We start from the raw sequence: 27,609 nt of genomic DNA, 5'->3' as shown, positions 1-27,609 counted from the left end.
CAATGAGGCTCATCAATCAAAACATTGAGAAACTGCAGAACAATTTAAAGTTAATTGTCCATGGTTTAACAACAATCATTTTACAGTTAAAATAATCACAGCCACATGCTGCTCTCCAGTGGATTTACTGATATAAATCCCGATAACCAGCGGGAACCTGAAACCTCGGGTGGCAGATCCATCACTAAACATTTAATAAACAAGTTCATGCCGCAACTCAAAATTGTTCACCAATTTTTTTATTAAAGCTATAAATAACAATAACAGTGACAAAAACACTAGTTGAATTTATCCTGTATTATAGGATAATATTATATTGTATATTAAAAAATCAAAAATCATATCTCCTTTAAGCTCGTTTGGTAACAGAGTAGCAGCTTTTATGATCATATTGGCTTTTAAAACAAACTGTACTCAGGGAAATCTTCAATCCATAATAGTGCGACACAGGCCGTGGTTTGAAGTGTAAAATGACGCTTTACTGCAACAGATATTTGTTACCTGATGCTAAAATTGCTTTGTGCCCTTTCTAGGAGAAGGTAGTACAATTACTTCACTGTAAAATTATACTGTATAGTGTTTTGTGACCAGGAACTGAAACTACAAGACATAAATGCGAGGGTAAGTGGTGCCCTCTGGTGGATCAGAAAGAGAGTTTTACCTGAGATAATGTAATAGTAAATCCTGTAATGTGGACGGACACAATATCATAAATGACAAGACGTTGTTTATAGAGTAATGACTATTTTGTTCACTTGTTATTGTTCTGAGGGGAAAATGTTTAAGTATTCATACTAATGTGAATAAATTAGCGCAAAGATTTGAAATATCCTCTTATAATGAAACAACACTGTCTATAGAACCTTGTGTAACCTTGGTTATGGTTTCACAGCACAGTCCTACTAAGCACCTAAACCACCAAACACTGTAACACTGGTTTATAACACAATATGTTTAAGGAAGTAAATGCATCCACTACTGCGAACAGGGGAGAAACGCTGATGACGTGTTTTAGATTAGAGTTATGGTGACCAGCTATTTCAGGTAGTGCAGCATAAGTGGGCCTGGGTGAGGGCGACGAGTCTCTGCCTGATAAGATGGTTCTCCTCCAGCATCCTGGAGATGGTTCTGAGAACTGCCAGCGTGGCCTATCCAGGAATAAAGGAATAGAAGAGCTTGATGGTCTAGTTCATGGGTACAGCGAACACATTGTACATGTGTGGTTATGAGAATTCAATGAATATTTACTGATACATTCTCTGAACAAAAATGTGAAATGAACAAGCAGCAAGTAAGCAAACAGTTGGCTTTAGATAATATTACACTGGTGCTTGACGCAGAAGTTAATGTTTAAATCCAAGATGCTATAATATCACTAAAAGTCAATCAGGGAGTGACTGGAGTAATAACCATGTTTGTCACGAGAGGTGTGACTCACAGCCCACCCTTCTGCTTTTTGTCACCAGTGCAGTTAATATCTTCACTGCCAAAGAGGATTTTCAAAGGGGAAACTAGTCATTAAAATTGATTTAAGATGTCAAATGTGTGAACAGTGATGTACATTTCTGGATATGTTGTGCAGTGGGTCTACAAAACTGACATGTTAGATTTTTTTTGTTTTCATTGTATTGAATCTAAAGTGTGTTTTGGTGAATTCTGGTTTGAATGTTTTCTCTCGTTGTCACTGCACACACTGTATCATCTGCATGGGGCCTACCTTTTTCTTCTCATTTGTGGCTCTGTAAGTGGATCTTTGGGAGAAGAAAACATCTCCACGGACAGAGTCAGCATCTGTGATCAAAATAAATGTGAATATGAGGTTTCCTCTGCTAACAGTGTAGTATACCAACTTTACTGAAAGATTATTTATAGCTCATATATGCTTAGTTTTGCCATCTTTGTATAAAGCGGATCCATTTTAACTTTGAGGGTGGACACCATCACAGTCTTGTCCACAACAACAAAAACAACATGAAGAATATTAGCATGATAATTAAGTGTAGTTAGCTGCAGAAGTAATTTCTTTATGACAGTGGTTCCAAGCATTTTTAGCTTGCGACCCCACATGACCTTTTATAAACATAGCAATTTACGTACAGTTCAAACAGACACTTCTCTTTCTTAGGTAGTTTTCTCTTGGTATAAATAAGTATGAAACTAGAAAACACCTAATAATAGGGTTTCATATGTACTTATTTTTTTAGGGACAGTATCAGTGAACGAAAGATATTCATATTTTAAATTTAACATTAAAAACTTTTTCCTGTACCCTCAAGATAAACAGTCTCAAACTATAATTCTAGTCCCAAAACAGCAGCTGACCAACTAGCAGACTTCTCAGAAAACATTAGCAGCTAAGAAGCTAGCTAACACCAGCTAACTGGACTAGCAGACTTCTCAGAAAACATTAGCAGCTAAGAAGCTAGCTAGTCCTGTTAGCAGGGGCTAGCTACCCTCTTAGCTATCATTAGCAGCTACATTACCCTGGCTCCCTCTTGCGGTCACAGAGGTCCTGTTTTCGGCAGGCTCGGGCGTCCATCTTCCAGGTGTTTGGTCCTCCTGCGTCGGCTTCTTCTTGGGTAAACCGCGAGTGCTAAATGTTGGTAATTTGACTTTTAAAATGGAGCGAGGTTTCCTTCCTCCATCTCTCTTCTTCCTGCACTTGTCCACCTGCTGGCTCTGGGACTCGGGCTGGACCACGGTGGGGTCCGGCTGTGGTTCTTCTCTTTGACTGGAGCCCAGCTGAGACCCAAACCTGGGGACATACACAGTCTTAGCTGGAGACATCTCCTCCCTCTACAAGTCTGAACTCTGCAGGCAACTCTGACTGAGACACCACAGACTGGGGGACACATGACGAGTTTTCATGTACTAGGGTTTGTTGTAGAACTGTCAGCCTGCAGGTGGCAGTATAATTATTATTATGCACAGTATATAATACAATAACACCACAAACAATACTAAATTAATAAACAAAACCAATAAAAGCCAAATCAAATCACAGAGACTTTCTGGTCTGCATAAATAAAATTGAAATAAATAAATAGCTCAAGAAAGGCTTTCTTGTGGAAGTACATATTGAGTTATATGGTGTTTGTTTGACAGCATTTGTACAAAGATAAATACAAGATTGGACAAGCTTTGTGACGTGTTGCTCAAAACACAAATGGTTATCAAATAACTTAAAACTTGATGTGGTATTTCTGTAGAGATATGCCGAGGTCCAATAATAAGATTTCAGTTCTATCAGGATTCAGCTGGAGGAAATGTTTACACATGCAGACAGGCAGTCCTGAAAAGAACCCAGCATAGTGATATCAGTGGACTTAAGAGGAATGTACAACTGCGTGTCATCTGCATAACAGTGAAAGAAGATACTACGGAGGACCTCACCTGTTTTCTGGGTCATATTATCCAAAGGGTGGCTTGCATCTCAGAGTTTCTGTAAGTGGCTCAAAAAGCAACATTTATATACAGTAAATAAAATAATGTCTTTAAGTGCAATCGATAAGCCTCAGGTAAATGTATGCCCTGATAAGCCATTAGGATGCATTAATATTCAAAGAGCATTTTATCATTTTAGTTTTTGGACAATGAGACAATTTAAATCAGTTGTACTGCAGCTTAATCTACACTAACGCATTGCATTTTATAGGCCTATCCCTTTTTTTAGGTTAAATCTTATTTGTAGCATAGTTAGCAACTATAGATACATATACTACCTGTAGATTGGTGGAAATACTGCAGTATAGCTTCCAAAAATGTACTTAAGTATAATATTTCCCAGGAAGATATACTCAGTTACATTCCACTAATGCAAAGAACAAGTTCAAATCACGACTGGACAAAAAAAAAAAAAAAAAAAAAACGCGTCTGCTGTCAGCATTTTAGTATTTAGAAAATTATAATCAAATCTTTTCTTTGCAGGCTTTTGAAATCTCATTCACAACATTTTGTTGCATGCATACATCAATTTCACTTGATACAGGTTTTTATTAGACAAGGAGACGGTTTGCTGAGACACAGGACAGCAGGTTTAGGTGAGCTGAACAGCACCCACTAAGGCCTGAAATAAGCCCCAGCCTATAAATATCTCTGACCTGATTTAACTTAGCTCACCAGATGTGCATAAAGCGTGCTCTCACACAACAATGGCATCCCATGTGACGCTTTGTTTTACTCGAAAACCTTTAGGAGGTAAATAGATCAACATACTCTCTTTAACCTCTTTGAATCAACATTTGGCAAAAAATCTCTTCCTCACAGCTGTTTTATTCATTCAACATCTCACATTACAAATACTTCAAATGTATGCATACAGTTACAAACAGTTGGCAGCAAATTAATATATGACATTAGATCTTTGTTTTACTTCAATACTACAAACCAACTATAAAAACTGACGTCTGAATTGTAGCGTAAATTAATCAGGAAGAAAATATAAAAATTGGAACTTACGTATAAATGTCAAATGACTGAATAAAAATCCAAATATCAGGTAAAAAAAAAAAGTTAATAAATATAACCTTCCCAGCATACAATTAAAAACTTGAAATTTTGCAATCAAGTAATACTAACAGACATAATTTTCTTTTCATCTGAAAATGTGGAGCACAATACAGCAATTAGAAAAACTAGACACACGAGTTTTAACACATCACCCCAAAAAATATAACAAAAATCTGATCAAAATGATAGTTAAACATTTCAATTGAAAATATAGCAAATACTAAATACATTATCGACCTAGTATATACAATGTTTTCAATCACAGTAGCATGGTTGTAGCAAAATAAGTAAATAAGCACAAAACTCATGTTTAAAAATAAATTCATGTATAAATTAGTTTTTTTTTTCTCTTGCAGACATCAGCATGAACAATAGGAGACAAATGATGTGTAAATGACTGCATTGTCTATATGGATTAAATGACTTGCACTGCAGAGACTTGTTTCTGGAAAGAATAAGTATTGCACATAATGGCTCAAAGTTAACTTGCAACATTAAATCACATTCAGGTTATGTCCCAAAGCATGCCACATCACAGAGGGGGGGAGGGGGGAGGGGGGAGTCAAGTGATCAACTCTCCTCACCTATGTCCTACTGAGTGTCCTCTACATTACAAAACGCATCCAAAGTGTTGTCACTGTGTAGATTGCATAAACATCACGTCTGTGTAAGGAAGGCAGACTCCACCATGTAAAGAGAGGCTACAAGAGAGGTGATCTCAAAGAGAGAAGGAAAAGAAAGTCAAAAAGAGATCTAGTGCATTACATTAGGTCCTGCATTAACACTAGCCATTGTATTTCTGTATTACATTATGCATGCCAAGAATAAGTAGAACTTACAGGCAGTTCCAGAAAGAGGATCTAAATATTCAAACAGATGATATCCACTCCGGTGATAGAAGGGAAGAGATCACGTTGACCAAAGCCAAAACATTTACCCTAATGATAATCTTACTGAATGCACCTAGGAGCGAAATATCAGAATATATTTTCAAGACTATCAAAATCCGTTTAGAAAGGTCTTGTCATGCCTTAGGATCCTGTTATGTTTATTTAGGACAGAGGAGAATCCATTTATGACTAGCTAATCATAGCCTTGTTTTTGTTTTCTTTTTTATCTACAGAATCACACCAATGCACCAGACAATTTTCAGATTTACCAGCACTTAAATATATAAAAGCTAATTGAAAATTATATTAATATCATTCATTTTCTTTTTAAATTAAGTTTACCATAAATGCAGATCTCTTAGTAACAAAGGTACAAAATTATTTTTCACCAAGTGAAAAAAATGAGGTATTGCAAAAGGAGTTCTCCCATCTGTGAAAAATGTGCCTAAAATGACTATTGAAAAAAATATTTAGAAAAGTAGTGCATAATAAATGTTTATATGTTCATGACAAAATAATCAGCTATAAAACACTGTACAAAAATCAGCAGGCCATGTATAAAATAATATCTTTATCTCTGTGACAGCAAATTCTAGCTACTACCATATCCAACCACAACACTTGTGATAGAAGCTCCAGTCATGGTAGAGCGTGCAGTGGTACACCATGAGGACAGCTCAGGGAGACTGGACTGTGCATTCCCATTAGTTAGTACTACATTAGCATGTTAGCTTCCAGTGCTAATATCCCTGACAATATAAAGTGAGCAAATACTACTGCCAATACCTGAGCCCTGAGGGCTGTGTCTTTATTCGCTGAAACCCAGAAACCAAAACTCCAACACAACTCCAGCCTCTCCCCTGTCACATGACGAGAGGACACAACATTATCCTGAAACCCCTCAGATCAATGTTTGCTTTCGATGATGTGTTTTAGGCCAATCTTTGGTTTGCCCTTTCTGGTTACAAAGTGTCAACTTTTAAACCAAGACCTAAAAACCCATGCCAGCAATCTAAAGAGATTTTCTTTTTTTTCTTTTTTTTTTTTTGACGTGGCCAGATGCTATACAATGAGCTGCTTGAAAAACTCAAGTCGTCCAACTATTTGAAACTGTGTCATTTCTCTGTTCAACCCAACGTTTTGCACTCAACCTTTGGTAAATGGTACAGTTGTTTTCTAATCCTGTAAGCGCAAAGTAAGAAAATGCACCCTTCTTCAACTCAACTTCCAGTTAGTATACTGATTTAGGTATGATGAACCTCACTTAAATTTTATGTTACTCTTGACAACAAATGTAAGCAGCTTTGCCAGCTAACACGAAAAGAAAGTACAGTCAAGTCAGAAAACGTCTAAATCCAAATCTAATGCATCCATATGCTCATGCACACGTTAAGTCAAAACATAAATGGGATTTCACTCTCTTCTTAGCATTTACTTCTGTTAGAGGGCCCAATTAAAAAAAATAAAAAGAATAAATTATGTTTTGTTTTTTTAACTTAAAAGAAAAGTGCATTTATTTTCATATCATTAGCCCGTACCCCTTCCCCAACTTCCCCTTTCTCAGTCCCTCCCCGAACCTGTGTTTTTGCCCTCCCTTGCCCTCTCGCCTCAGTTCCAACGGAAAGAGATGTGTCGTGGTCGGTCCCCTCCCTCCTTCACCAGCGGCTTGTGGAACTCGCGGCCGGCCCGGGAGTGGATGGCTGCCCAGCAGTACTCACAGTAGTACTGCAGACAGGTCACGTTGGCGCAAAAGAAAGGAGCAAACTTCCCCCCACAGCGGGTGCCCTGGCACTCGTCACACAGCTGGTCGTCCAGGACATATGGCTTCACTTCCACCTGAGAGGCAGAGGGTGGATGACAGGAAAACAGTCAAAATGGAGGTTGAGGAAAAATCTGAATGCGTGCACAGCAGGATGTTAGATTGATGGGAAATATTTTATCAACATTCACTCTTTATTAGACCTGAAAGGAAGCTGCTAGCCTCATATGGACTCACCCGTTTATCAATCTCCCCGTGCTGCAGTTGAACAAATCGGGCACTAATGGCTGCAATGTAGCTTTGCTGATTGGAGAAGGCCACTCTTCCCGCCCCTTTTGGATACTTGAGTTCAGGGTCTGTATCGATCCCAGCGTAACACACTCCCCCATACAGACGGTCCATAATCATGGCAAGCTCCACTGGAACAGCAACACAGAATGCAAGTTAATGAAATCTAAATCAGTAATGGGAATGAAATACATTTAGGGGTCATCACACGTACCTGCACGAAGGGGGCGAGGGACACCTCCTACAAAGATGGTCTTCCTCGGATCCAATGGCTGAGAGCCATCCATAACGAAATCACTGTCATTTAGGTTCCAGGGTCGGATCTGGACCTGCAACAATCAAGATGACAAAAATGTATTTCTCCCAGTCCAGCTCAGCTCCTTTATGAATAAGATACATTATATTAACAAAATTCTCTGATGCCATTTACTGATATTGCAAAATGCTGTTGGTGGTGGCTATGACCTTTTACATCAAGCTCTTGGGATGACAGTCAAATAGTTTAGATGCACACATTGTCTGTTTGTCTGTCCACAGGAATACACAGAAACTGCTGGGACATGGGCCAATAAAGAACCCATTACATTTTGGTGGAGTTTTTCACTTTAATCGTGAGATGGTGTGTTTTGTTGACATTTTGACTGATTTCTCAGGGAATAATTAATCTAACTGTGATAATCTTTGATGTGATTATCACTGCAAAGCCCTAATTTTAGTCAAAACACAGCTCCACTGAATTTTACAGTTTTTTTTGCATACAAGGATCAGACAATAAAACAACGATCACTTGTCTTATGCAAACATTCAATAAAATGTTGTACTTGTTCGACAAGATGAAGCAGTTTGAGACTTACAGGCTTGTCTTTGATGGTGGGGCTAGAGACACACAGGTACAGTTTACTATCCTCTTGAATGCAGGCGTCAATCAGAGCCTGAACAGAGCTCTCGTCTTGGAACAGCAAAAATGCGTATCCTGAAAAGGTTTGACAAAACAGAACAATAAGTGCAAAGACACACACTAATGAGAAAATATTCACCATTGCAATGCAATTGCAATAACTCAAACCGCTCAAACAAATATAAAGTTTAACAGGTTTGACTCACCTTTTGGTGGAAAATAGGACTTGCTCTCTGCCTTGTGGGGCCAGTCTACAAACAAATGACCAAACCGACGGAAACTGGCAGTGATTTCATCTGAAAAAGTAAAACTCAGAAAATCAATCAACAATAATATTATCATCATCATCAAAACCTACTTAAAGGTACAGTGTGCAGAATTTAGTGCCATCTAGGGGTGAAATTGCATGTTGCAGCTGATAACCCTCACCTCACCCTCCCCAACTTGAAAGAGAACCTGTGTTAGACTTCAGTTGTCATAAAAACTCAAAAGGTGTTTAGTTTGTAGAGTTTGAACAACTGTAAAAAACATGGCGGCCTCCGTAGAGAGGACCCCCTTGATGTAAATATAAAGTATTTAAATATAAAAGACCCATTCTAGGGTGAAGATAACAACAATTCATATAATTTAGAAGAAACACACTAGTGAAAACATCCCAAGGATTATTTTTACATTCAATTTCAGCCAAAAGATCCTTTTACCTAAATCTTACACACTGGACCTTCAAACACTGAACTTAGTGACACATCCACTATGGCTGTAACAAAACTTTACCTTCATCTATGTCTGGGGGCAGACCTCCAACAAACACCTTGCGAGAATATCGTTCCACGCGTTCACCATTGAGGTGGGGGAAACAGTGGGCTGAGCCAAGGCCAGGAAGCCCCTGGTCACCTGACTCGTCCTCTCCAAAAGAGCGTTCATCCTCCATGGGGAACAGAGAGGAATGACCTAGTGGAGAGAATGACCTGGATTACACATGGCCTCAGCACCGGTTAAGCTGAACCACTGTTCAAATGTAATATTGCAATGAGCAGAGAGTTTGATTGGTGGTAAATGCATTGAATTATTTTAAGAAATACATACAGAAGCAGCCATGATTACCATTTTGTAAAGACAAAGTAAAAGCACGAGAATTATCACTACCAGGTCTTGCGCAGGGAAACTTAAGACTTTCACTCCCGACAGAAGAAGGGGTTTTGACACTGACAACAATCAAGGGCCAAAATAATCAGTAACCAAAACAAAATAAAGCAGACAAACACAGAAGCAGCACAAAAAAACTCAGGGATCATAACAGCTTGACATTGCAATGAACAAATTAAGACACATTCACAAACTTTACCTCGTCTTCTGCCATAACTTCTCGCTGCATATAAAACAACACAAAACACCTTTGAAATGGCTTTCTTGAAAAAGGCACATCATAAAAAGAAGATGTAAAACAAACTGACTGGAAATGAATATGTTGGTCATCAGACAAAATGGCTGCCGTAACAGCCATTCTGAGCTTCCACTGGCCAAAATGCTCTTCATCAAAAATCTCAGGTTATCTATTTGAACCTTAAGGCTGCTACAGATATAATGCTGGTATACATTTGTACAGTATAAACTAGACAGATGGAATCATTCAAATAATAAAGCTCTCTTATAATAAGAATGAAAAAAGACACTGGGATTTTTAATACCACTACAAACATTAAATTCAGTTTACAAGGCCCATTTATTAGTCTTTGCTTATCATCTTATTTTTGCTCTTGACGCTCTCTGATCAACATTGTTTTTCTATTTGAACTCCCTTTGGTCAGCCAGTTCTTATGCCTACCACAGCAGTTGAGAAAGCAATAAAACAAATAATGTGACAAAATATTTAAAGGTTTTACAACTTGTTATTCAGGAAATATCTCAGCATGGTTATGATATACTGAGTTTTTACTTTTGTTTTTTATTTTATATGAGCTCACCAAAAGAAAATCCCTATGACCTACTTTTGAAGAAGCCAGCTAAGTATTGACTTGCAATAAAATGGCCATTATTACTTCTTATCAGCATTTGAAACGCAATGATTTTAAGCGCTGACCTTTGCTACTGCATATTTGTATGCATGTCATTTACATACCATTCATAGGTAGAGGCCCATCTCCACCCTGGTGAGAGAAGCTGTAACGCCCTAAGTGACAAAAACAGAAGAGACCTCAGAATACTGTCATGAAATATAATCTCCTTTCTTTTACATATAAATAGCTTCTGAAACGAAGGATCACGTTGACAAACATCTCAGGACAGTATGAAGTTATTCAGTAGATAAATCAAATGGTAAATATAGCTCAGTTTATTCTCCCATGTTAGGGTGATATCATATTCGAGGAAAACTCTGGAATAAATTCAAGGACTCTTGTGTTAGCCTTGAAAATTACAAACCATCACTCGATGTATGTGTGATCAAAGGGTAGTATCATCTGTCCAAAATTAGCTGCTGTGATGGGAAAAAATCTTCTTTTACATTAGACAGCAACAAAACTGAAGTGCAATGATTTATTAATGAGAGCATTAGCTGAGATCATTGAGTCTACACTGTAAAAATGCTGGTGATGGTTGTCATGAAGATGAGACGTGCCGTCATGTAATACCAAGCTGAGACCCATCATGGTGGATCTCATTCATGCAGTGTTAAAACGGATTTGATTGCAATTGTTTAGAGTTTTTGTGCCAATAATAAAACAATATTTTTGATTCTTGACTTAGAAAAACTAAAGAGTTTTGATTTAAATCACAAACAAATATGACCAAAGAATGAACCATGACATGCAATGCTTGATTCTGGTATTTATGATAGTCACTGCTACTGACATATTTTGGTATATTTTTAAAATCCATCGAAAGTCAAGGGAATCCAATGTGGGGACACAGCGGGGAGTCCCCCATTGGATTCACCGTGAACGAGTAGGGGAGTTGATGATGCTTCTAGCACGCGACAGACACAAAAATGGACAAAACTAAAAGAAAACAAATATCAACTGTGAAAAGGCGATGACCCACACGTTGACAATCGACAAACATGTCTAGACAGTTTGTGCCGATAAGAACCGACACCAGCGTGTTGTCAAGAAAATCAAGTGACCTACGCAGCAAAATGAATGTCACTTCCTGCCTCTGCACCACCTCTTTTGTCTGAATAATGCAGAGGATTTGATGCTGTTGTAAACACGTTTGTGTATAGAACCCACAGCTGGGTTGTGTATGTCTGAAAATGGCTTAAAAAGAACTGAATTCTGAAATGCAGGATCTATCGAAAAAAAGAAAGAATGGGGAAAAAAATAAGGATAAAAATACATATACTATTCTATTTACTATTACAAAATAATATTACAGTGATATGGGTCTATTGTTTTCCTTTTGGCCTCATAGCTTTTGTGTAGACACCTTACCTCTTAACTCTGTGGCCCTAATATGAGAGGCCGTTTGACAGAGTATCCAAAAGAGGTTGGATTAAGAATAAAATAACATTTTATGGACAAAATTATGACAAATAAACACCTGCTTAAACTGATTGAAAGATTTCTTAGTCTGCAAAAAACTACAGAATTAGAAGTTTCCATTGCCACAATTTTTCTACAAGTCTTGACAAAAGCAAACATTGTGTGTCACCAAATGAGTATTCACTTCATCGATATGTCCACTTGTTGTGGATACACAGGCTTCTAACATTTGGGAGCCAGCAGCCTGCATGTCCAGCCTTAACAGCTGCTGTCACCGCAATCAGTTGCTAGCATTATGAAACAACAACCAAAATTCTCCTTGCTGTCAAATACATGGCTGCATTGATCCTCAGCCAGCATTGAGGGAAACGATTCCTTCCTCGTCATTGTTTAGTTTGGGAACCAACCTTTCAAGGAATCCTGCTCAGCCCTCATAATGTCAATCAGCGAGTTCTCTAGAGAGTGCATACTGAAACCATCAAAAGACCGTGTTCTCTCCTGCTGAAAGAGAGGAAGACAACAATTAGCCAACTCACTTCCCCCTTCACATCTAAAGCAGCACAAGATGTAAGAGCCCCGGCTTAGTTTGCTACATTACTAATTGCTAATAAAAAAAGAACTGCAGAGAATATCCCAGTCGAGGCCTTCAGATGAAAGCACTGTAAACAGAAAATGGAACCCAGAGTGTGTCACAAAAATGATCACCTGCCTATCGCTGCTGTGAAAATTATATATTATGTTAATATAATGAATACAGCCTAAGGTAAAACAATAAATTGGTATTTTAAACTAATCCGGAAACAAAGAAGAGCCATGATTAGTCATTCATAACGCATTAGAGTTGTGCTTCACATTGTATCTAAATGGGCTTGGAGCATGCAAAGCTGCAGTCGAGCACAAGACTTCTCAAATCAGCACAGGAGGAAGGCCATGTGATCAGAGCAGATGATAAGAGAGCTCTCCTTCACCCATATGACCTAGATAAGTGCTCATACACAAGAACACACAATAAGTTTCTATTCATCCATTTGATCATGTTTTTCTCTTCGGCTCATTTGTTGAATTTGACACAGATAAGCATGTTTAACAGGGTTAATATCATTGGCCTGTGGTGGGGGGATGGACATATTTACATTTTGCAGCCATGTAAGACCACAGCCCAAGTCGTTTTAGACAACCTATTCAGTTCCTACACATTAGAGTGAGCATGACTCACCTGGAAAGGGTAGATGCTGTCACTGCGGCTCATAGTGTCCTCCACCCAGCCCTTGTGATTGAAGCCAGAACTATTTCTGGGGAACTTCTGAGAGGGAACCTGTGAGGACAGATAGATGAGTTTCCAAACCTAATGTATTGCATGAGATCATCTACTCTACTAAATCAGTTAAGATGAGTTGTCATCTACCTGGTTGTTAGGGAAGGACTTCTTCAGCGGGGAGATGGAGTTAAGGCCCGACATACCTCCACCTACCCCCCGCCGATACTCTCGCACCCCCTGTGTGCCTCCCCAGCCACCATACCCACCAGGGCTCCAGGAGGTGGACGTGGGAGTGGAGGGACTCTGGTAGCTTCCCCAAGGAGAGGGGGGTTTATTCTGGGCAGTAGTGAGGTGGGGAAGCTGGGTGAATGGTCCGGTGCGGTGGGGGTGCGGAGGGAAAGAAGGCTGAGGTGGATGAGGGCTAGCTGGGGAGCGTCGGTGCTGCTGTGGGACCCCCTGACCATGGGGGTGGTAGTGTTGGGGATGAGGTGTGGGCGCGTGGTGCTGAGAGACTGGCCCAATCTGCGGAGAAAAACTCCCCCCCGCACCAAAGCCAGGGCCTGCGTGGTGGGAGAAGTTCTGGAACAGCAGGGGAGGTCCGTTGGCGTTGGAGCCAGCCGGGCCAAAGAACCCTCCTACATCTTCTCCAACCACTGGAGACTGGGTGGATGGGACAGCAGGGGACCAGTTGTTAAAGCTGGTCAGTGAAGATGAAGAGGTGGACTGTGCAATGCTTGTACCCATTCCCAGGCTGTCCTGGTAGTCAAACCCACTTAGCACTGGGGACTCCATCCTCAGCTTCTCTTTGCCACTGCTGCTCTCCAAAGAACCCTTCTCCAGCGAACCGTCCTCAGGGAGCGCACCCTCAAGCTCTCCTAGGCCTACCCCGGCCTCCTGCTGGCCCGGAGACAAGGCCTGGGGCTGGGTCTGGACCTGAGACTTCTCCTGCATGTCCTGGAGGTCCAAGGCCTTGGACTTGTCTGACTCCAGAATCTCATCTTGCATGTTACTGTGCGGGGCTACGGCGGGGAACAGCCAAGCGCTGCCCCCATTGGTGGAGCAGGTGTTGTTTACGAAGGAAGGGGGGCTGGGGGGGTTGGAAGGGTGGTGTGGGTGCTGGGGTTGGAGGTGAGGAGGGATCCGCAAGGGGAAGGCAGATTTGTTACCACTGCTGTTCTTCACCAGAACTCCAAACCCGTAGTCCCCCATTTAGGACACCCAGTGATCTTCAGTTGACTTTTGGCTTTCACCGTCTTTTTTATCCTGAAATAGGAAGGGAGGGTGAGGGGGGGGTAAAAAAGCATGAGACATAATTATTAAGTTGATGTGCCCTCTTCAGAAATAAAATACACGTCTGACCAAACGCAGTGAACGTGCTCGGGCTGCACCCTGCCTTGTCTTGTGATGCAATCAATGAGATTAAGTCAGTGACTCGCCTAGCCATTGAAGGCCTACATGAAATACAACACTCGGATATAGCAAAGGCAGGCGACCACGGATAACACCCAGCCTGGAACCAGCGCAGGCAGCTAACAGGCTGACGTCTCCAAAGGTCGTTTCGGCAGCTAGCAGCAAAGCTAACAGCTGCTCCGCCACCTTCCATGTGCCCTATTAATCATGCAGGTCGCAGCAGTCAATTTTAAAGTGCGTCTTTGCATTGCAGTGCAGCCATGAAAGCTCAGCCGCCGCGGTGGCTCACACCTACCGAGTAATCGTCGTTTTTTTCCAGCGATGACCTCCTCGTACGCGACCATTTAAATACAGAGTATGTTGATGACGTCTGCTCTGGGTCTGGGGTAGTTCCCTGCACCGAGCCGCTAGGCTAGGATAATAGCTTGATAACCGCAGCAGCGACCGTGTAGCATTTTTTCTCCGTGCCGGAGTGAAAAACAAACGCACCCAGCGGCTACAACGTCCCCTGAAATGTCGTTAACGTTCACGGCCGCGTCAACTCACGACAGCACGACGGATCAAATTCTCAGGACGTGACAAGTTGTCCACGGTGTGTGGCTCTTTAAACGACCTCGTCTGTTTCGTGTCCTGTATGTTCAATGTCACACAGCCTGCCGATCCCTGTCATCAGCTTTTAACCCAAATACTGCAGCTCCTTGCGTCGATAAGCGTGCGTGTTTGGTGACACGTCGGGCATAGCTACCTTCAGTTCGGCGACATGACCTTATCGTTTTGATGTTGCCATATTTTAGCGTTTTTCCTTTTTCAGCATTTCCTATGCGGCCGGTGTAAATGGTCTCTTCTCTTCTAGATGACAGCTGGGCCAGTCGGGAGACACTTCCGTCTACAAGCCCCGCCCCCGCCTTCAGCCAGCAGCCATTGGGCGTCAGGATTTCCCTCAGAAGCCCCGCCTTCGATCGCTAAAATCTAACAGTAGATTGGACAGTTGCGACGAGGTCACGCCTACAACACGCCTCCTCAATGAATGGCACATGCACTCGCGACGTTCTCCTCCCAAATAAGGATGCCTTCAAATCAGGGGGAGGAGCTAGAGCAGGAAGAAGAAAATACATCAATGATCCAAGCCCCATAGTGTACATACAGTATATATTTATATATGTATATATATATACATATATATACATATATAAATGTACGTCAGGGGAAAACAAAGGGCTAAATCTAAGGTGTAGAACTGGCAACCATTTCCTCCTAATGCAAAAAAGTTAATTGTTTAAACAAATGTGTTTTCCCCTCACTTCAGAATTACGGTGGCTTAGAGAGCTACAGCCAGGTTCATTACTTTTTTTGGGTCCCCTGTAAACATTTCCTGTGTTGTTTGCGATATTTGCAGTGTGGTTCTGTATTTGCATGTGTTGTGACTTTTTGTAACGTTTGGAAGCCAAACACCAGCCTGTATGTTCAGCATTATGAACTAATAACCACATTTTTTGCAGTGCTTATGTTGTCAAATTGATTGAAAGAAGATAGATAGATAGATAGATAGACAGATAGATAGATAGATAGGTGGGTGGTTGGATGGATGGATAGATAGATAGATAGATAGATAGATAGATAGATAGATAGATAGATAGATAGATAGATAGATAGATAGGTGGGTGGTTGGATGGATGGATAGATAGATAGATAGATAGATAGATAGATAGATAGATAGATAGATAGATAGATAGATAGATAGATAGATAGATAGATAGATAGATGCAACACAACCCCTCAAAAATAATACCACATAGCAATCTCATTAAAATAAGCTGCTGCTATTTTAGGCGCTCGACCTTGGGAGCTTGATTTAATTTTACTTTAGTCAGATCTGTGCTGTGCAGTAATCACACCATCATATCGCATCTTCACTGAATAAACTACAGATAACAAAATTCATATGGAAATGTTGTCTCTCTCATCAGATGGCTATAGTTGCAGGCAAGAGCCTCACATAGGTGTGCATTTCTCTTAGCTGAAGCTGACTCATTAAAACTGTAATGATCATTCAGCAAGAGGGGAAAGAGTATCCTGTTCAGATGAAGTACTCCTGCTGGGCCGGCAGTATACATTTACACAAGTGCGGGTAAGATTACTTGTGCTGAAGCAGCTCAAGCAAAAGTAACATATAAACCATGCACTCTGCTTGTGGTCACTATACAAGGATGTCACTCAGAACAAATACCTCTGCCAAGGCTTAACAGCCCCCTTATGAATCCACAAATTCAGTAGATCTGGAATTAGTCCTTCAAATATGCCATTATTGATTCTGTGGTAATCCATCCAGTAGTTTTTGTGTAATTTCGCTTACAAACAAACAAACCAGCAAACAATGGGACAGGGGTGAAAATAACCTCCCTGTCGGAGGTAACAAATTCTTGTGCAGTTCTGCAATGCTGATGTGACCATCAGGTCATTTCGTCACAGAAAGGCAAACTAAAATGGTCTATTTTCTGTTTGTTTTTTTGTTCCAGAGCAAGTACAGTCCAACATCCCAAAAATTTAACTGTACTGGTTTTAGAATATACTACAAAAAGCAAAAGTATCTGATAATGCAAGTTCACTTAGTGACTTTCTCCCTCAGTCTTTTTCAAGTATCACTTGTGGCCTCTTGTTGAGTTGTTCTTGTTAACACAGTTCCACTTCCTCAAGGCAGACCCAACCTTTGTTTGTATCCTGTAGTAGTAACTGCACACACATCACCCCACCCGCTCCCATGTGCTGCAGGGCCTGTTGGGGTGGTTTAACAGCACAACACTGTTTGACTTGAGCTTCTGGTTTCTTTTTTTATAGAACACTGCTGGTCCAGGTGTTACTGGTTTGATATTGTCAAGTCAGTATTCATCATCTGAGTGAGGCAAATTTGGCACAGGCATGTTTGAACCCCCGTCTCGTGTATGCTTCTGTCTACTACAGCCCTTTTGAGGCTGGCAGTCATTCAAGCACAGTGAGTTGTGTCAGCATTTTCCTCCCTGGGTGCAACGCACACTATATTCCCCAGTGAAACTGAGCTGTGCTGCAGAGGTTCCACTCATCTTTATTTTATTTTTATTCAGGGCAGTATGAATTAAATTGTTAATCAAAAGGAAGTTTTTCAACCATTTTAAGCTTCATCCATCACTCTGAGACCAACAGGAGACAGAAGTGGGGTGCACCCATCAACCCCTGCTTTAATGATTCATCAATGGAACTCAGGCACCCAGTCATTAATTCATTAGTTCTCACTGGAGCACAGGACACGTTCACAAAGCACCCAGGGCTGACAGTCTCAGGTTTCTCTTCTCACAGGTGTAGTGTCTCTGTGCTGCTCAGCCTCCTCTCAGATGTGAGCTCCGCTGCCTCTGTATTGATAGAGCTGCGTTGCCATACCAACCGCACAAGCTGGGAGATTTCTGGTTCGGCCAGTGGCACCTATTGTTTGCCCAGGAGGTCAGCCATTCTCAGACTCCATGTATTGTTGCAACAGGATGAGTGTGACGCAGCATAATTTCCCCCAACACTCTGCGGTCTCAGAGAATGCATCACCCCAGGCTCTGAGGCCTTGCTCCTGACTGAAGCGTGATGATAGCGAGGTCACAGTATCAGCATGTGTTTAGGTATTACATGTAGCTCACACTGCCCTTTTCATCTGTGCATAGAGAAAACATATGTAACCAGTATATTCATTTCAAAATATTTGGTCACTCTACACTGCAAAGGTTGATTTATTACAGCAATTAAAATGAGTCTCATCTGTCTAAACAAGCAAACTTGTTATGTAGTTTTTAGACAGTATATATGGCATCAGGTTAAAGACTGACCCGCCGGCAATTTAGTATTGCTTTTCAGTAACTAGAATGATACCTCCACCAAGGCCCAACAGTCCCATTAAATTCAATCAAGCTGCACCAAATGCCACAAACCTATAGATATCAGTCCACTTAATATGCTTCCTTTATTTTTTTTAATCAAGAACCATGAATTATTCATGTTAGTGAAAATATAAGATATGAAACTGTAATGAGCTCTTCCAAGGCCCATACTCTATCCTTCCACCAAGTTTAAATAAAATTGGTTGTTTTGTTTTTGCATAATCCTGCTAACAAACAAACAAGCAAGATGTCCTCGGCAGGGGTAAATATATAAGGAAGTCCCAAGAGACATAACCGTTAAAACTAAAGCAGCAAAGTACGAGATATCCTAACGAACTGAAATGCTGGATTTCCCACAATGCAACTTGACAGTGCCTTTCAGTAAACCCTCCCTGTTATCTAAATACCCACCTCTCTGACAGCACACACCCCCAGTTTGCAGCACAAGTTGAAGACTCAAACCAGAACTGAGATAACACTGGTCACACCATGAGGGTATTTTACTCCCCCCACAACCACATGCGCCTCTTAAAAGCCTGTAAAGCCCCTTAACCCCTTTGTTGCTTGTTTGTTGGGTAATTTCTTTGTCAGTAAGCAAGATTGAGCAAAAACTACTGGATGGCTTACCAGAAAACTTACAGTATGGCTTGAGAAAGAACTCATTGGATTTTTCTTCAGACTCTGATCAGAGAGGGTGTTTTTTTTATCTACAGTGTTAATGATTTACCAGGAAGTAATTCATGGATCGTGATGAAACAAATCAGTCACAATAATTGGACTGATATCTATGATTGTAGGAAATTTGATGCAGCTTGATTGAATTAAAAGGGACTATTGGACCTTGGTGGAGGTATATGCTCAAATGAATGCCATTCTAATTCCTTATCAGCTTGTTCAGAGATGCACTGTTCTTGCATGATTCCTGTAATCAATGAGAAGCAATGCATACAAAAGGGAGTTAAGACACTTTAGATTCTCATGTCAAATGAAGATATAAGACAACTGATACTGCACCTAACTCTAATTGTAAAGCTTCATTCTGAACCTAACTATTCAAAATCATAATATTTGATTCTCATTTTCTTCTGGGTTTTGAGTGTCCTGAAGTTGTTTTTATCCATATCTTAGCATTTATTAAATTTATTTTATGCTAATCTGTTATTTTATTAATTTATTGTATTTCACATTGTGCCTTATCAACACAACTGTAGTAGTTGCTTTTAAATAGACTTGACTTGAACGCATCCCAATTAAAAATCAATGAGATGTCTCCATCTAGTGGTCACTTAGCATCACTACACACTCATAGATGATTCGCTCACAGCGGTGGGGGCAGTGTGCAGAATTGTGTGTGTGTCATGATCACCGCTGCCAAGGAGGTGATGTTTTCATGGGCGTTTGGTTATTTGGACAGATGAGATTCAGATATATCTCACCACCGTTGCATCTATCTTAACATTTAAAAAAAACATTTCTACATACACTGTCACACACACAGGCCTTGGTGGAGGTATGTGCTCTACTGAGTGCCATTCTCATTTTTTCCTGTAGTTTTCCACCTTCCTGACAGAATCCCATGTGCAGTGCCTACAAATGTACATCAGTCTACTTAACATGATTCTATAACTCAAAGCACCAACACAACAACTGTCTGAATGTTCAGTGAGATTGGGTTAACCCACAAAAACGGACACCCTCAACCCACCCCAGACATTGCCTATACGATCCACTGGCTCTGACGTGAGTGTTTAGGCCTTTTTTTTTAATAGGGAGGAGATTTCCTGCCCTTGAAACTTTAAACACGGCCCGTATTTCACTGTCAGAAAGGAGGTGGCGAGACAAACGAGAATGGGGGTATCTTTTAACCTGTGTGAACCTGAGACACATCTCTGCTTAAATGTTTCACATCGGAAAGTTTTGTCTGTTCTATAAGACTATGTACGCGTTCACGATTTTACACCCTGTAGATACAAAATGCATTGAAGGACAACAGGTACAAAATACAGACAAAAATAGTTTAATGATAACAAGATACAGCTGATTTCATGAGTCCAAAGATATTTATCGGATCATATGCCCGTTGTGTTACAGGTGAGTTACAAACTTCTAGACCATGTTCTGTATTTTCAACAGTGAAAGCAGAGTCCTTGTGCTTGACAGAGGGAAACACTTGATGTGGCGACTGAGCTCTAACAATACAGGAAACGTAGTTAGTTTTCTTTTCCTCTGAACACAACAGCCATTCAAGCTACTACATTATTTTAAAAAAGCCATATCAAACCTAATGACAAGAGAGCTAAACAGATTGTCACTTTACACACATACAGTACATTCTCAATAGGATTAGCTTATGTCTTGTGCTGGGATGTCACAGGAATCCCAACTTCCACAACAGAAAAAAATAAAAGCCTGAAAGTCTGATGATTCAAATCCTCTGAGCTTAAAGGATTGGGAGGGGGGGGGGGAATTTTGAGCCACAAAATCTGTTTTACTGTCTTTTTTGCACCTAGCATTACCCACGATGTGGTGTCATGTGCTCACAAACGACACTTCCACAGCTACAGCGACTGGCCTGAAAAGGTGAAAAAAAGCCTGTGTCTGTGACCCAAAAGAGGAGGAGGAAGAGGAGAAGAGTTTTAGTTAAGATGGTGTCACCTCTCGCATAAAAAAAGAAGTTGACTATGTCTCTGTCGCTCCACTCCTCTCTGCCTCGCTGTGTTGCTGGCTCTTGGCTGTGGCCCAGAGGAATTCTCTGGTGGCCTTGGTAAATATAACATTTAGAATAACAGCACCAGAGCCTCCGCATGTGGACTTAACCCAGTTCCTGGGTCCTCACTGCGTCGCCTGCAGCTCTAACGGGTAGAATAACAGGCCTTCATGTCTCTCCTGACCTAGGTAACGGACCAGAGAGGAATAAGGGCTAATTTAGAGGAGCTGGAGATCTGGAGGATTTTTGTCAAGCCTCTTTCCTGGCCATGGCGACAAAGGGGAAGCATGGCTCTTTTAAAGAAGCGGGGCTCAATCTGGTCCTAAGGAGCATGTGGGGATACAGGGCTCTGTGCTGTAGGTCGATTAGAAAGACCAGGCTTGCTCAAACACTGCTTGCTCTGGGTTAACGTGGTCTCATTTCCAACACACACCGACAATCATCCAAAGTGCAATATCCAAGACTTTTGTGGCTCAACATCATTGTAAAATATAGCTCGACAGTATCATCCATTCACTTAAATCACAGAGAAGCGGTCACTGTGGACAATAACAAGTTTAGGCACCTTGATGTGTGTGATTTCTACATTTAAAATGTGATCGGACTTCCTCTCTTTGCTGTGGTTGACAGCTGAACAGAAAACCAGAGAGAATATTTGGTGAGTGTTAACTAGTTCAGTTGTTATTTGTGAAAAGGAACAACGATGTCCTGAAGCTACATTAATCTGTAACGTCTCTGAGACACCAATTCTGAAACTCCATCAACAACGAATGGGACACTTTCTGAAGCGTTACTGAAACAGAGAGTCTCCCATTCATTGCCGCCCAGACGGTCATGGGGGACGTCATCAGAGATCAGTCCTGGGTCTCATTGACTCTATAGCTTTATGATCAATACGTACAAAGGGTGAAATAACCGTCCATATTCATAGTATTACACTTGCATCCTCTTTAGAGTGGATTTTCACTTTAAGAACGCACACGTTTGTTGGCTTCGTGGCCATCATGCACTACAATTCATATGTGCCAGAACTGGACTTTGAAACCTGTACAATTTGTATTTAATCATCAAGTATCTATAATTATAATACACATTCCCACTTTGAAACAAACTAATGGTGTATGTTACATATCTACAGACCAACGTGTGATGGGTGCAATACTGTGGAGAGGACAACAGACAGCACACCATATACTATGTCATCTATAGTATATCAGTATTGCATGTTGTAACTATATTTATACATGTTTATATAAATATAGATAAGTATATTTCTATGTACATTTTGATATTCGAACATTGCATAAAGAATAAAATAAATAATACAAATATATTCAAATCTTACCGTCAGTATGATTTGAGAAAATGCTATATTAGAGCCAAAATAGTCCTAACAGTTGAAATAATCATGATAATAACAATTATTATTCAAATAAAAAAAAAACTGTGGCTGACAGTCTGGCATAACATTACAAGCTTCACCACACTTACCCTGCAAGTTTAACACGTGGGACTGCTGGAATGACTGGAGAGAGCGGAATAAGGACAGGGAAGGTCGTGCTTGTTTCCTTCTGCTCAGTCTGTCTGGGAATTTGTGTGTGTGCATGTGTGTGTGTGTGAGAAGGAGAGAGAGAGAGACTGTGTGTGTGTGTGTGTGTGTGTGTGTGTGTGTGTGTGTGTGTGTGTGTGTGTGTGTGTGTGTGTGTGTGTGTGTGTGTGTCTGTGTGTCTGTGTGTGTATGTGTGTGAGAAAGAGAGCATGTGTATGTATGTGTGGGGGGGTGCATAAGTCTGCAAGTGTGTGTTTTTAAATGTTGCAGGTGGTCAAAATCGGGACAGTCCCCTTGCACTTTCACCTCCGGATGTCGGTGGCCTCGGGGTCTTCCTGGTCAGCCATCACTCCAGCTTCTGGACTCTGGCGGCGTGTTCCCTGACTGCGATTGCGTGGGTGAGCGTTGAAGCCCGCCTTACCCGCTTTGTCTTTGTCACCTTGCCGTGGGGGGCGAGGGTGCTCTGGCTCAGGGTGGGAGGGCAGAGGGCGGCGGTGGTGGTGCTCGACGGTGGAGCTAGCAGGAGACGGTGCGAGGGAGGAGCACAGGCTAAGGCTGTCGCACAGAGCCCCCCAGTTCTGCTCGCACTGTAGCCGGACACTCCGTGTCAGTGCCTCCTTCACCTCCTCACCGCAGCTCAGGAGAATATTCACCAGCTCCACATATGGACTGGGCAGAGAGAGGCAGATTACTCACATGATTTAATGTTTGGTAGCATGATACACCAAGGCGAATGACAGGAATAAATAGGGTTGTACTTATACTATACATGGAAGAAGAGAAGAGTTCAGGGGAGGTAAACAAACAGAGATGAAGCTTGAGAGAAAATCCAGTCCACCATGCAGCCCAATGTTGAACCAGCTACTCACCCTTTAGGGAAAAGATCTTGGAAGTGGATCATCTCCACCATGACGGCCACATTCTCCTTGGCGGCAGAGCACAGGTTGTGTTTGATGTAGCATTCTCTCTGGAGCTGGAACACCATCTCCTTAATGGACACACACTTCCTGCTGATACAGCTGAACTTGTGCCTTAGACCGTGTGCCATACACTTCAGAGCATCCTTGATGAAGGACTTCCCCTGCTCATACACACACAGACACACACCTGTTAGTTAAAGGGTTAAGACAAATGCCGATGCTGTTGAATCTCAAGTTCTACATTATAGCTTTGGTAGGTGTCGTGCACCTGTTTCAGCAATATTGGAGTGTATGTGTGGCCATGTTGGAGGAAAGTTTCGATGAATGTGCAGCTATAGACTCCACACTATGAATTCAGAGATGAATCCTGCATGAATGACGGTAAAAATCACTGTTCCATTGCTGAGATATCCTGGTGTTTTCTCCCAAAGATGTAAGTTCTTATTCAGTGACCCTATAGACACATTAAGACCCCAGTCAGGCTTGGCAGGGTATCAGCCTCCGCTATGTATGAAAAGGGAGCTAACTGGGCGTATAGCCAGCTGGCGCGTGACTTGTGGTCCTAACTGTACATGCATCAGTCCACTGAGAGGGAAGTGAGCTTTCTAAGAGAGGGAATCAGATTAGAAGATGTCTGATTGCACTCCTTGAAAAACTGTTTGAAAATGTTGTAAGGTAAAGGTGTGTTGAAGAAAATGCTGTTCTGTTCAAATCTGTTCATGGATGACGAGTGTGAAGCAGCGAACCAGTGAGAAGGAAAAGGAATGTTGCCTCCGGTTATACACATTTTTTTTGCAGACACACAGATTGACTAGTTTAGTACCTGAGAGTCAAATTTGCCAGCGTTGTGCAGGAACGTCATGCAGATTTCCTGTAGCCCCCGTATCTCGCAGGAGTTATTCTCAAAGCACTCAAACACACCACAACCGACATCCCCTGCACTCACCAGGCAGTGCTGGATCTCAGCTGGAAAGAAGAGAACAGGTTAGAGGGAGGGACCTTATCATCCGTTCACAGCAGACACAGTGGCAGATTGTTGCAGGTGCGCTGGCAATGAAAACCCTACGGCTCAATGGCACAACTCCACTCTGAGTGCCAAGCAAATCACAAAGCTGATGCGGCATGTAATGATTTCGATGGCCAAGAGTCTGTTTCGGATTCACTTTGCCTTAGAGAGATGCAGGGTGGGGGGGGGAGTCTAATTTCCCCAAGCTGAGGGGCTTCCTGCAGAGGAACACTTGGTGACAGAAATATTACTGTGTCATTCTGCACCAGCATCCGTCTGCGCTGCTTATGGCATTGAGATGGGATGGTGCATTGCAGATACAGCTTGACTGCTTGTGGAGGAAACAGAACTGCAGTGATTTCTATTTGGGTGTTGACCAAATGTGCATCAACAAGTCTCTCATGAATGCATCCATGGATAGATTAAGATTAGAGTTTGCATCACTGGCCACCAAGAGGGGGCACAACAACAACAATATAGGAAAAAAAACGTAGCATATATCGATGTACATGTAATATCAGCTCCTACACAGTGCTGGCTGACCCTCAAGTACCATTTCTCCTCAGTATAGTAATTAAAGACAGAAGTAAAACAGATGATTGAGGGGAAGAAAGTTATGTTCTCTTATTTTAACCCAAAGGGTGCATGCACTGTGCCACATGAAGTTTGACCACCAGCAGGGAATCTGACACACAAACTGCCACTCAACTCAATGTGACATTATCTGGGTTGTTTGTAAACTTGCAGAATGTGTGTCTGCAAGGAGCTAAAACAGTTCACTCTGGCCATGAAAACCTCCACACTGTTGAGTAAAAACACAATTACACGCGTGGTTTATCTTGGACCTGATATCAGTGATGGGCATGAGAAATGTGGTCTTCGGTAGCGCCTTTTGCTTTTGCTTGTGCGCATAAGATAGGAGCCTCTTGCGCCTCGACCGCCGCAAATACAAATAATTTATAAATGTGACTGTTTTATATTAAAAATCGACGATTGACAACAAAAGAGCCTCTATTATTTAGGGGTGGGTGGGTGTGTGTGTGTGTGGAGGGGGTGTAGGCACTGAGTTGAACTTTAGTGCGCTTGCAGGAAAAGTGAGCCGCTGTCAGCAGCAGCTTGTTTTGGCATCACGGGAATGTGCTTGGATCGTACGAGCTTCGGCCGCAGCGTGCATTGAATTACACAGTGGTGTTAGCAGGGTCTATCTCTCTCTCTCTCTCTCTGTGTGTGTGTGTGTGTGTGTGTGTGTGTGTGCACGCGTGTGTGTGTGTGTGCGCGCGCTGTGGGACCCTTTGTTGGGAGTTTGTCAACCCCAAAATTTCCCCGTGGTAGCAGGAGAACAATTAAGCACCAATATTCGACCACTTACGCGTGGTGCGTAAAAGTTGTGAATGGTACATAAGGTGGACTAATACGGCAAGTTTGAAATAAAATACAGCAGCCCGGTGTGGTGTTAGTACTTTATATTAACACACAATCACATTAGATTGTTCTGTTCTTTACTAAAATGTGTATTTACGTGTAATTTCACCATTCGATTGGTTCAATAAATCCTGCGCTGAACAACAGTCATCACAGCTCCACTAACCTGCCTGACCAAATCACCCAGCAGCCATCTATACAGTCAGTCTAACACAATACAACACATGCAAAAAAAAAGCCTGCTTTTATTTCCCCTCCATAGAAAACTGTTACCTACACTATGACGCGCTCAGACACGCAAGCAACACCAGCGCGCACGCACGTACACCTAGATGCGCCGCCGTATACATTACCTATTACCTTGTGCCTTCTATTTATAGTTTACTAACATATTCAATTTCTGTATGAGAGTATTTACAGGATCTCGTCTTTCTGCGAAATCGAAAAAATGGTCAATCGTGCGGCAGAGCGCAGGGATTTAAGTTATAATCATAATAATAATAGTAATAAACAGGAGTTTGTTTTATGCAGCCGGATGCGTCTCCTGTGTGGTTTAATCTGCAGCCACGGGAAACACGTGTCCGGACAAACCCAGCACGTAGGATGAGTGGAGCAGTTGCGCCAAACCGAGAAATCCCACACATTCTTTATTTCCCCACACTGGCACGTCTTTTTCTTACCTGTGTTCTGCAGAGACAGTCGTCCTTTCTGGCTCACAGGCTTCTCCGGGGGACTGTCGTGTATATCAGTAATATCCGATCCCACCACTTGCTCCAACACTGACAGAACCAGCAGAGCCACGGCCAGTTTCACCAACATCGCGTCTCCCGGCGGTGCGCTTCGATTCCCCCAGCAGCAAAGATCCGGCAGCGTGTGTGTATGTGTGTGAGTGTGAGGGGTTCACCTTGGATCAGTGCTCGGCGCAGCTGCGAGTCGGTGCGTTATGGCGCAGCTGTGGGGACTGAATGCATGAGCTGGAAGGGATGCTGCTGCCTATATTTCTCAGAGCCCCGGGTGTCAATTTGGATGAAGGAGTTAAGCAGGTGTTGTCGGTCGGGGCTCCACGACCAATCAGAGGCGCAGACATCAACGTCCAAGGTTTTAGGGGAGTGTCCTGTGAAAGTCCCCTTTTTTGCCATAAAACTGGCGCTGGAAAGCAAATATTCACGAGTGAGCGGACTGTCACAGCACCTACAATGTGTCCACAAATCCTATCTGATCACACTTAAGCATTATCATGATCTCCCTCCAACAGGTCAGATTTGTATGTATTGCAGTGTAACTCACAGCTCCTGTTTGTTGTTGCACTTGCAGAAGAGACAAATCAACAGATACGTGTGCGTGTGTGTGTATGTGTGTGTGCGTGCGCGTGTGTAGCCATAAAAAAGTGGACCACTTATTTAGGCTGCAAGGCAATAATGTATGAGAGCAGTGGGAGGAACGAGAAACACCAGGTGCTGCCAACAGGCTGGAGAAAATTGAGGCATATGATGTCCAAGTACTCTACATAAAATAGGCTTAGCTTGTGGGTCTGCAACCTAAGTCATTAATGCAGGGTAGTAATTAAATTAACTGCAGCTTTCCTTTCTCTCGCAGAAAGTAGGTGAAAAGTTACAGAAAC

The 27,609-nt window shown here is 41.9% G+C and overlaps 3 protein-coding genes across 8 annotated transcripts; all 3 read right to left on the bottom strand.

The window, feature by feature from the left end:
- Window positions 1-211: 211 nt before the first annotated feature.
- Window positions 212-2,888, bottom strand: LOC138411472 (uncharacterized). The gene is made up of 3 exons (XM_069531934.1): window positions 2,484-2,888; window positions 1,718-1,791; window positions 212-1,148 (listed from the first exon to the last, which is right to left on the bottom strand). Exons 1-3 carry the CDS (start codon window positions 2,785-2,787, stop codon window positions 1,041-1,043), a joined length of 486 nt encoding a protein of 161 aa, XP_069388035.1. The 5' UTR covers window positions 2,788-2,888; the 3' UTR covers window positions 212-1,040.
- Window positions 2,889-4,254: 1,366 nt separating this feature from the next.
- On the bottom strand, window positions 4,255-15,379 carry LOC109626761 (cytoplasmic polyadenylation element-binding protein 4-like). 6 transcript variants are annotated; one of them, XM_020082920.2, is made up of 12 exons: window positions 15,237-15,379; window positions 13,229-14,344; window positions 13,040-13,138; window positions 12,231-12,324; window positions 10,464-10,514; window positions 9,690-9,713; window positions 9,119-9,295; window positions 8,551-8,640; window positions 8,301-8,419; window positions 7,661-7,775; window positions 7,396-7,577; window positions 4,255-7,235 (listed from the first exon to the last, which is right to left on the bottom strand). In XM_020082920.2, exons 2-12 carry the CDS (start codon window positions 14,288-14,290, stop codon window positions 7,008-7,010), a joined length of 2,241 nt encoding a protein of 746 aa, XP_019938479.2. In that variant the 5' UTR covers window positions 14,291-14,344; window positions 15,237-15,379; the 3' UTR covers window positions 4,255-7,007. The 6 variants fall into 6 exon arrangements, with proteins under 6 accessions (XP_019938479.2, XP_019938500.2, XP_019938487.2 ...); XM_020082941.2 differs by having other exon boundaries at window positions 12,231-12,321; XM_020082928.2 differs by having other exon boundaries at window positions 14,787-15,349.
- A 5,006-nt stretch (window positions 15,380-20,385) lies between these two features.
- On the bottom strand, window positions 20,386-27,090 carry stc2a (stanniocalcin 2a). The gene is made up of 4 exons (XM_020091220.2): window positions 26,669-27,090; window positions 24,384-24,526; window positions 23,510-23,721; window positions 20,386-23,309 (listed from the first exon to the last, which is right to left on the bottom strand). The coding sequence occupies exons 1-4, from the start codon at window positions 26,805-26,807 to the stop codon at window positions 22,943-22,945; spliced, it is 861 nt and encodes a 286-aa protein (XP_019946779.1). The 5' UTR covers window positions 26,808-27,090; the 3' UTR covers window positions 20,386-22,942.
- Window positions 27,091-27,609: the final 519 nt, after the last annotated feature.

Source organism: Paralichthys olivaceus, chromosome 9, assembly GCF_024713975.1.
Source record: "Paralichthys olivaceus isolate ysfri-2021 chromosome 9, ASM2471397v2, whole genome shotgun sequence".
NCBI lineage: Eukaryota > Metazoa > Chordata > Actinopteri > Pleuronectiformes > Paralichthyidae > Paralichthys > Paralichthys olivaceus.
This window is presented reverse-complemented; position numbering and strand designations above follow the sequence as displayed.

Excerpts from the sequence above, each read along its gene's own strand:
- LOC138411472 (XM_069531934.1), bottom strand. The coding sequence starts at position 2,787 with ATGTCTCCAGCTAAGACTGTGTATGTCCCCAGGTTTGGGTCTCAGCTG. Across the intron at positions 1,792-2,483 it reads GACCGCAAGAGGGAGCCAGG|ATGCTGACTCTGTCCGTGGA; the intron begins GTAATGTAGCTG and ends TTTTGATCACAG. Across the intron at positions 1,149-1,717 it reads CCACAAATGAGAAGAAAAAG|GCCACGCTGGCAGTTCTCAG; the intron begins GTAGGCCCCATG and ends ATTCCTGGATAG.
- stc2a (XM_020091220.2), bottom strand. The coding sequence starts at position 26,807 with ATGTTGGTGAAACTGGCCGTGGCTCTGCTGGTTCTGTCAGTGTTGGAG. Across the intron at positions 24,527-26,668 it reads ACTGTCTCTGCAGAACACAG|CTGAGATCCAGCACTGCCTG; the intron begins GTAAGAAAAAGA and ends TCTTCTTTCCAG. Across the intron at positions 23,722-24,383 it reads CTGGCAAATTTGACTCTCAG|GGGAAGTCCTTCATCAAGGA; the intron begins GTACTAAACTAG and ends GTGTATGAGCAG.
- LOC109626761 (XM_020082920.2), bottom strand. The coding sequence starts at position 14,290 with ATGGGGGACTACGGGTTTGGAGTTCTGGTGAAGAACAGCAGTGGTAAC. Across the intron at positions 13,139-13,228 it reads AGTCCTTCCCTAACAACCAG|GTTCCCTCTCAGAAGTTCCC; the intron begins GTAGATGACAAC and ends CTGTCCTCACAG. Across the intron at positions 9,296-9,689 it reads AAGTTATGGCAGAAGACGAG|GTCATTCCTCTCTGTTCCCC; the intron begins GTAAAGTTTGTG and ends TCTCTCCACTAG.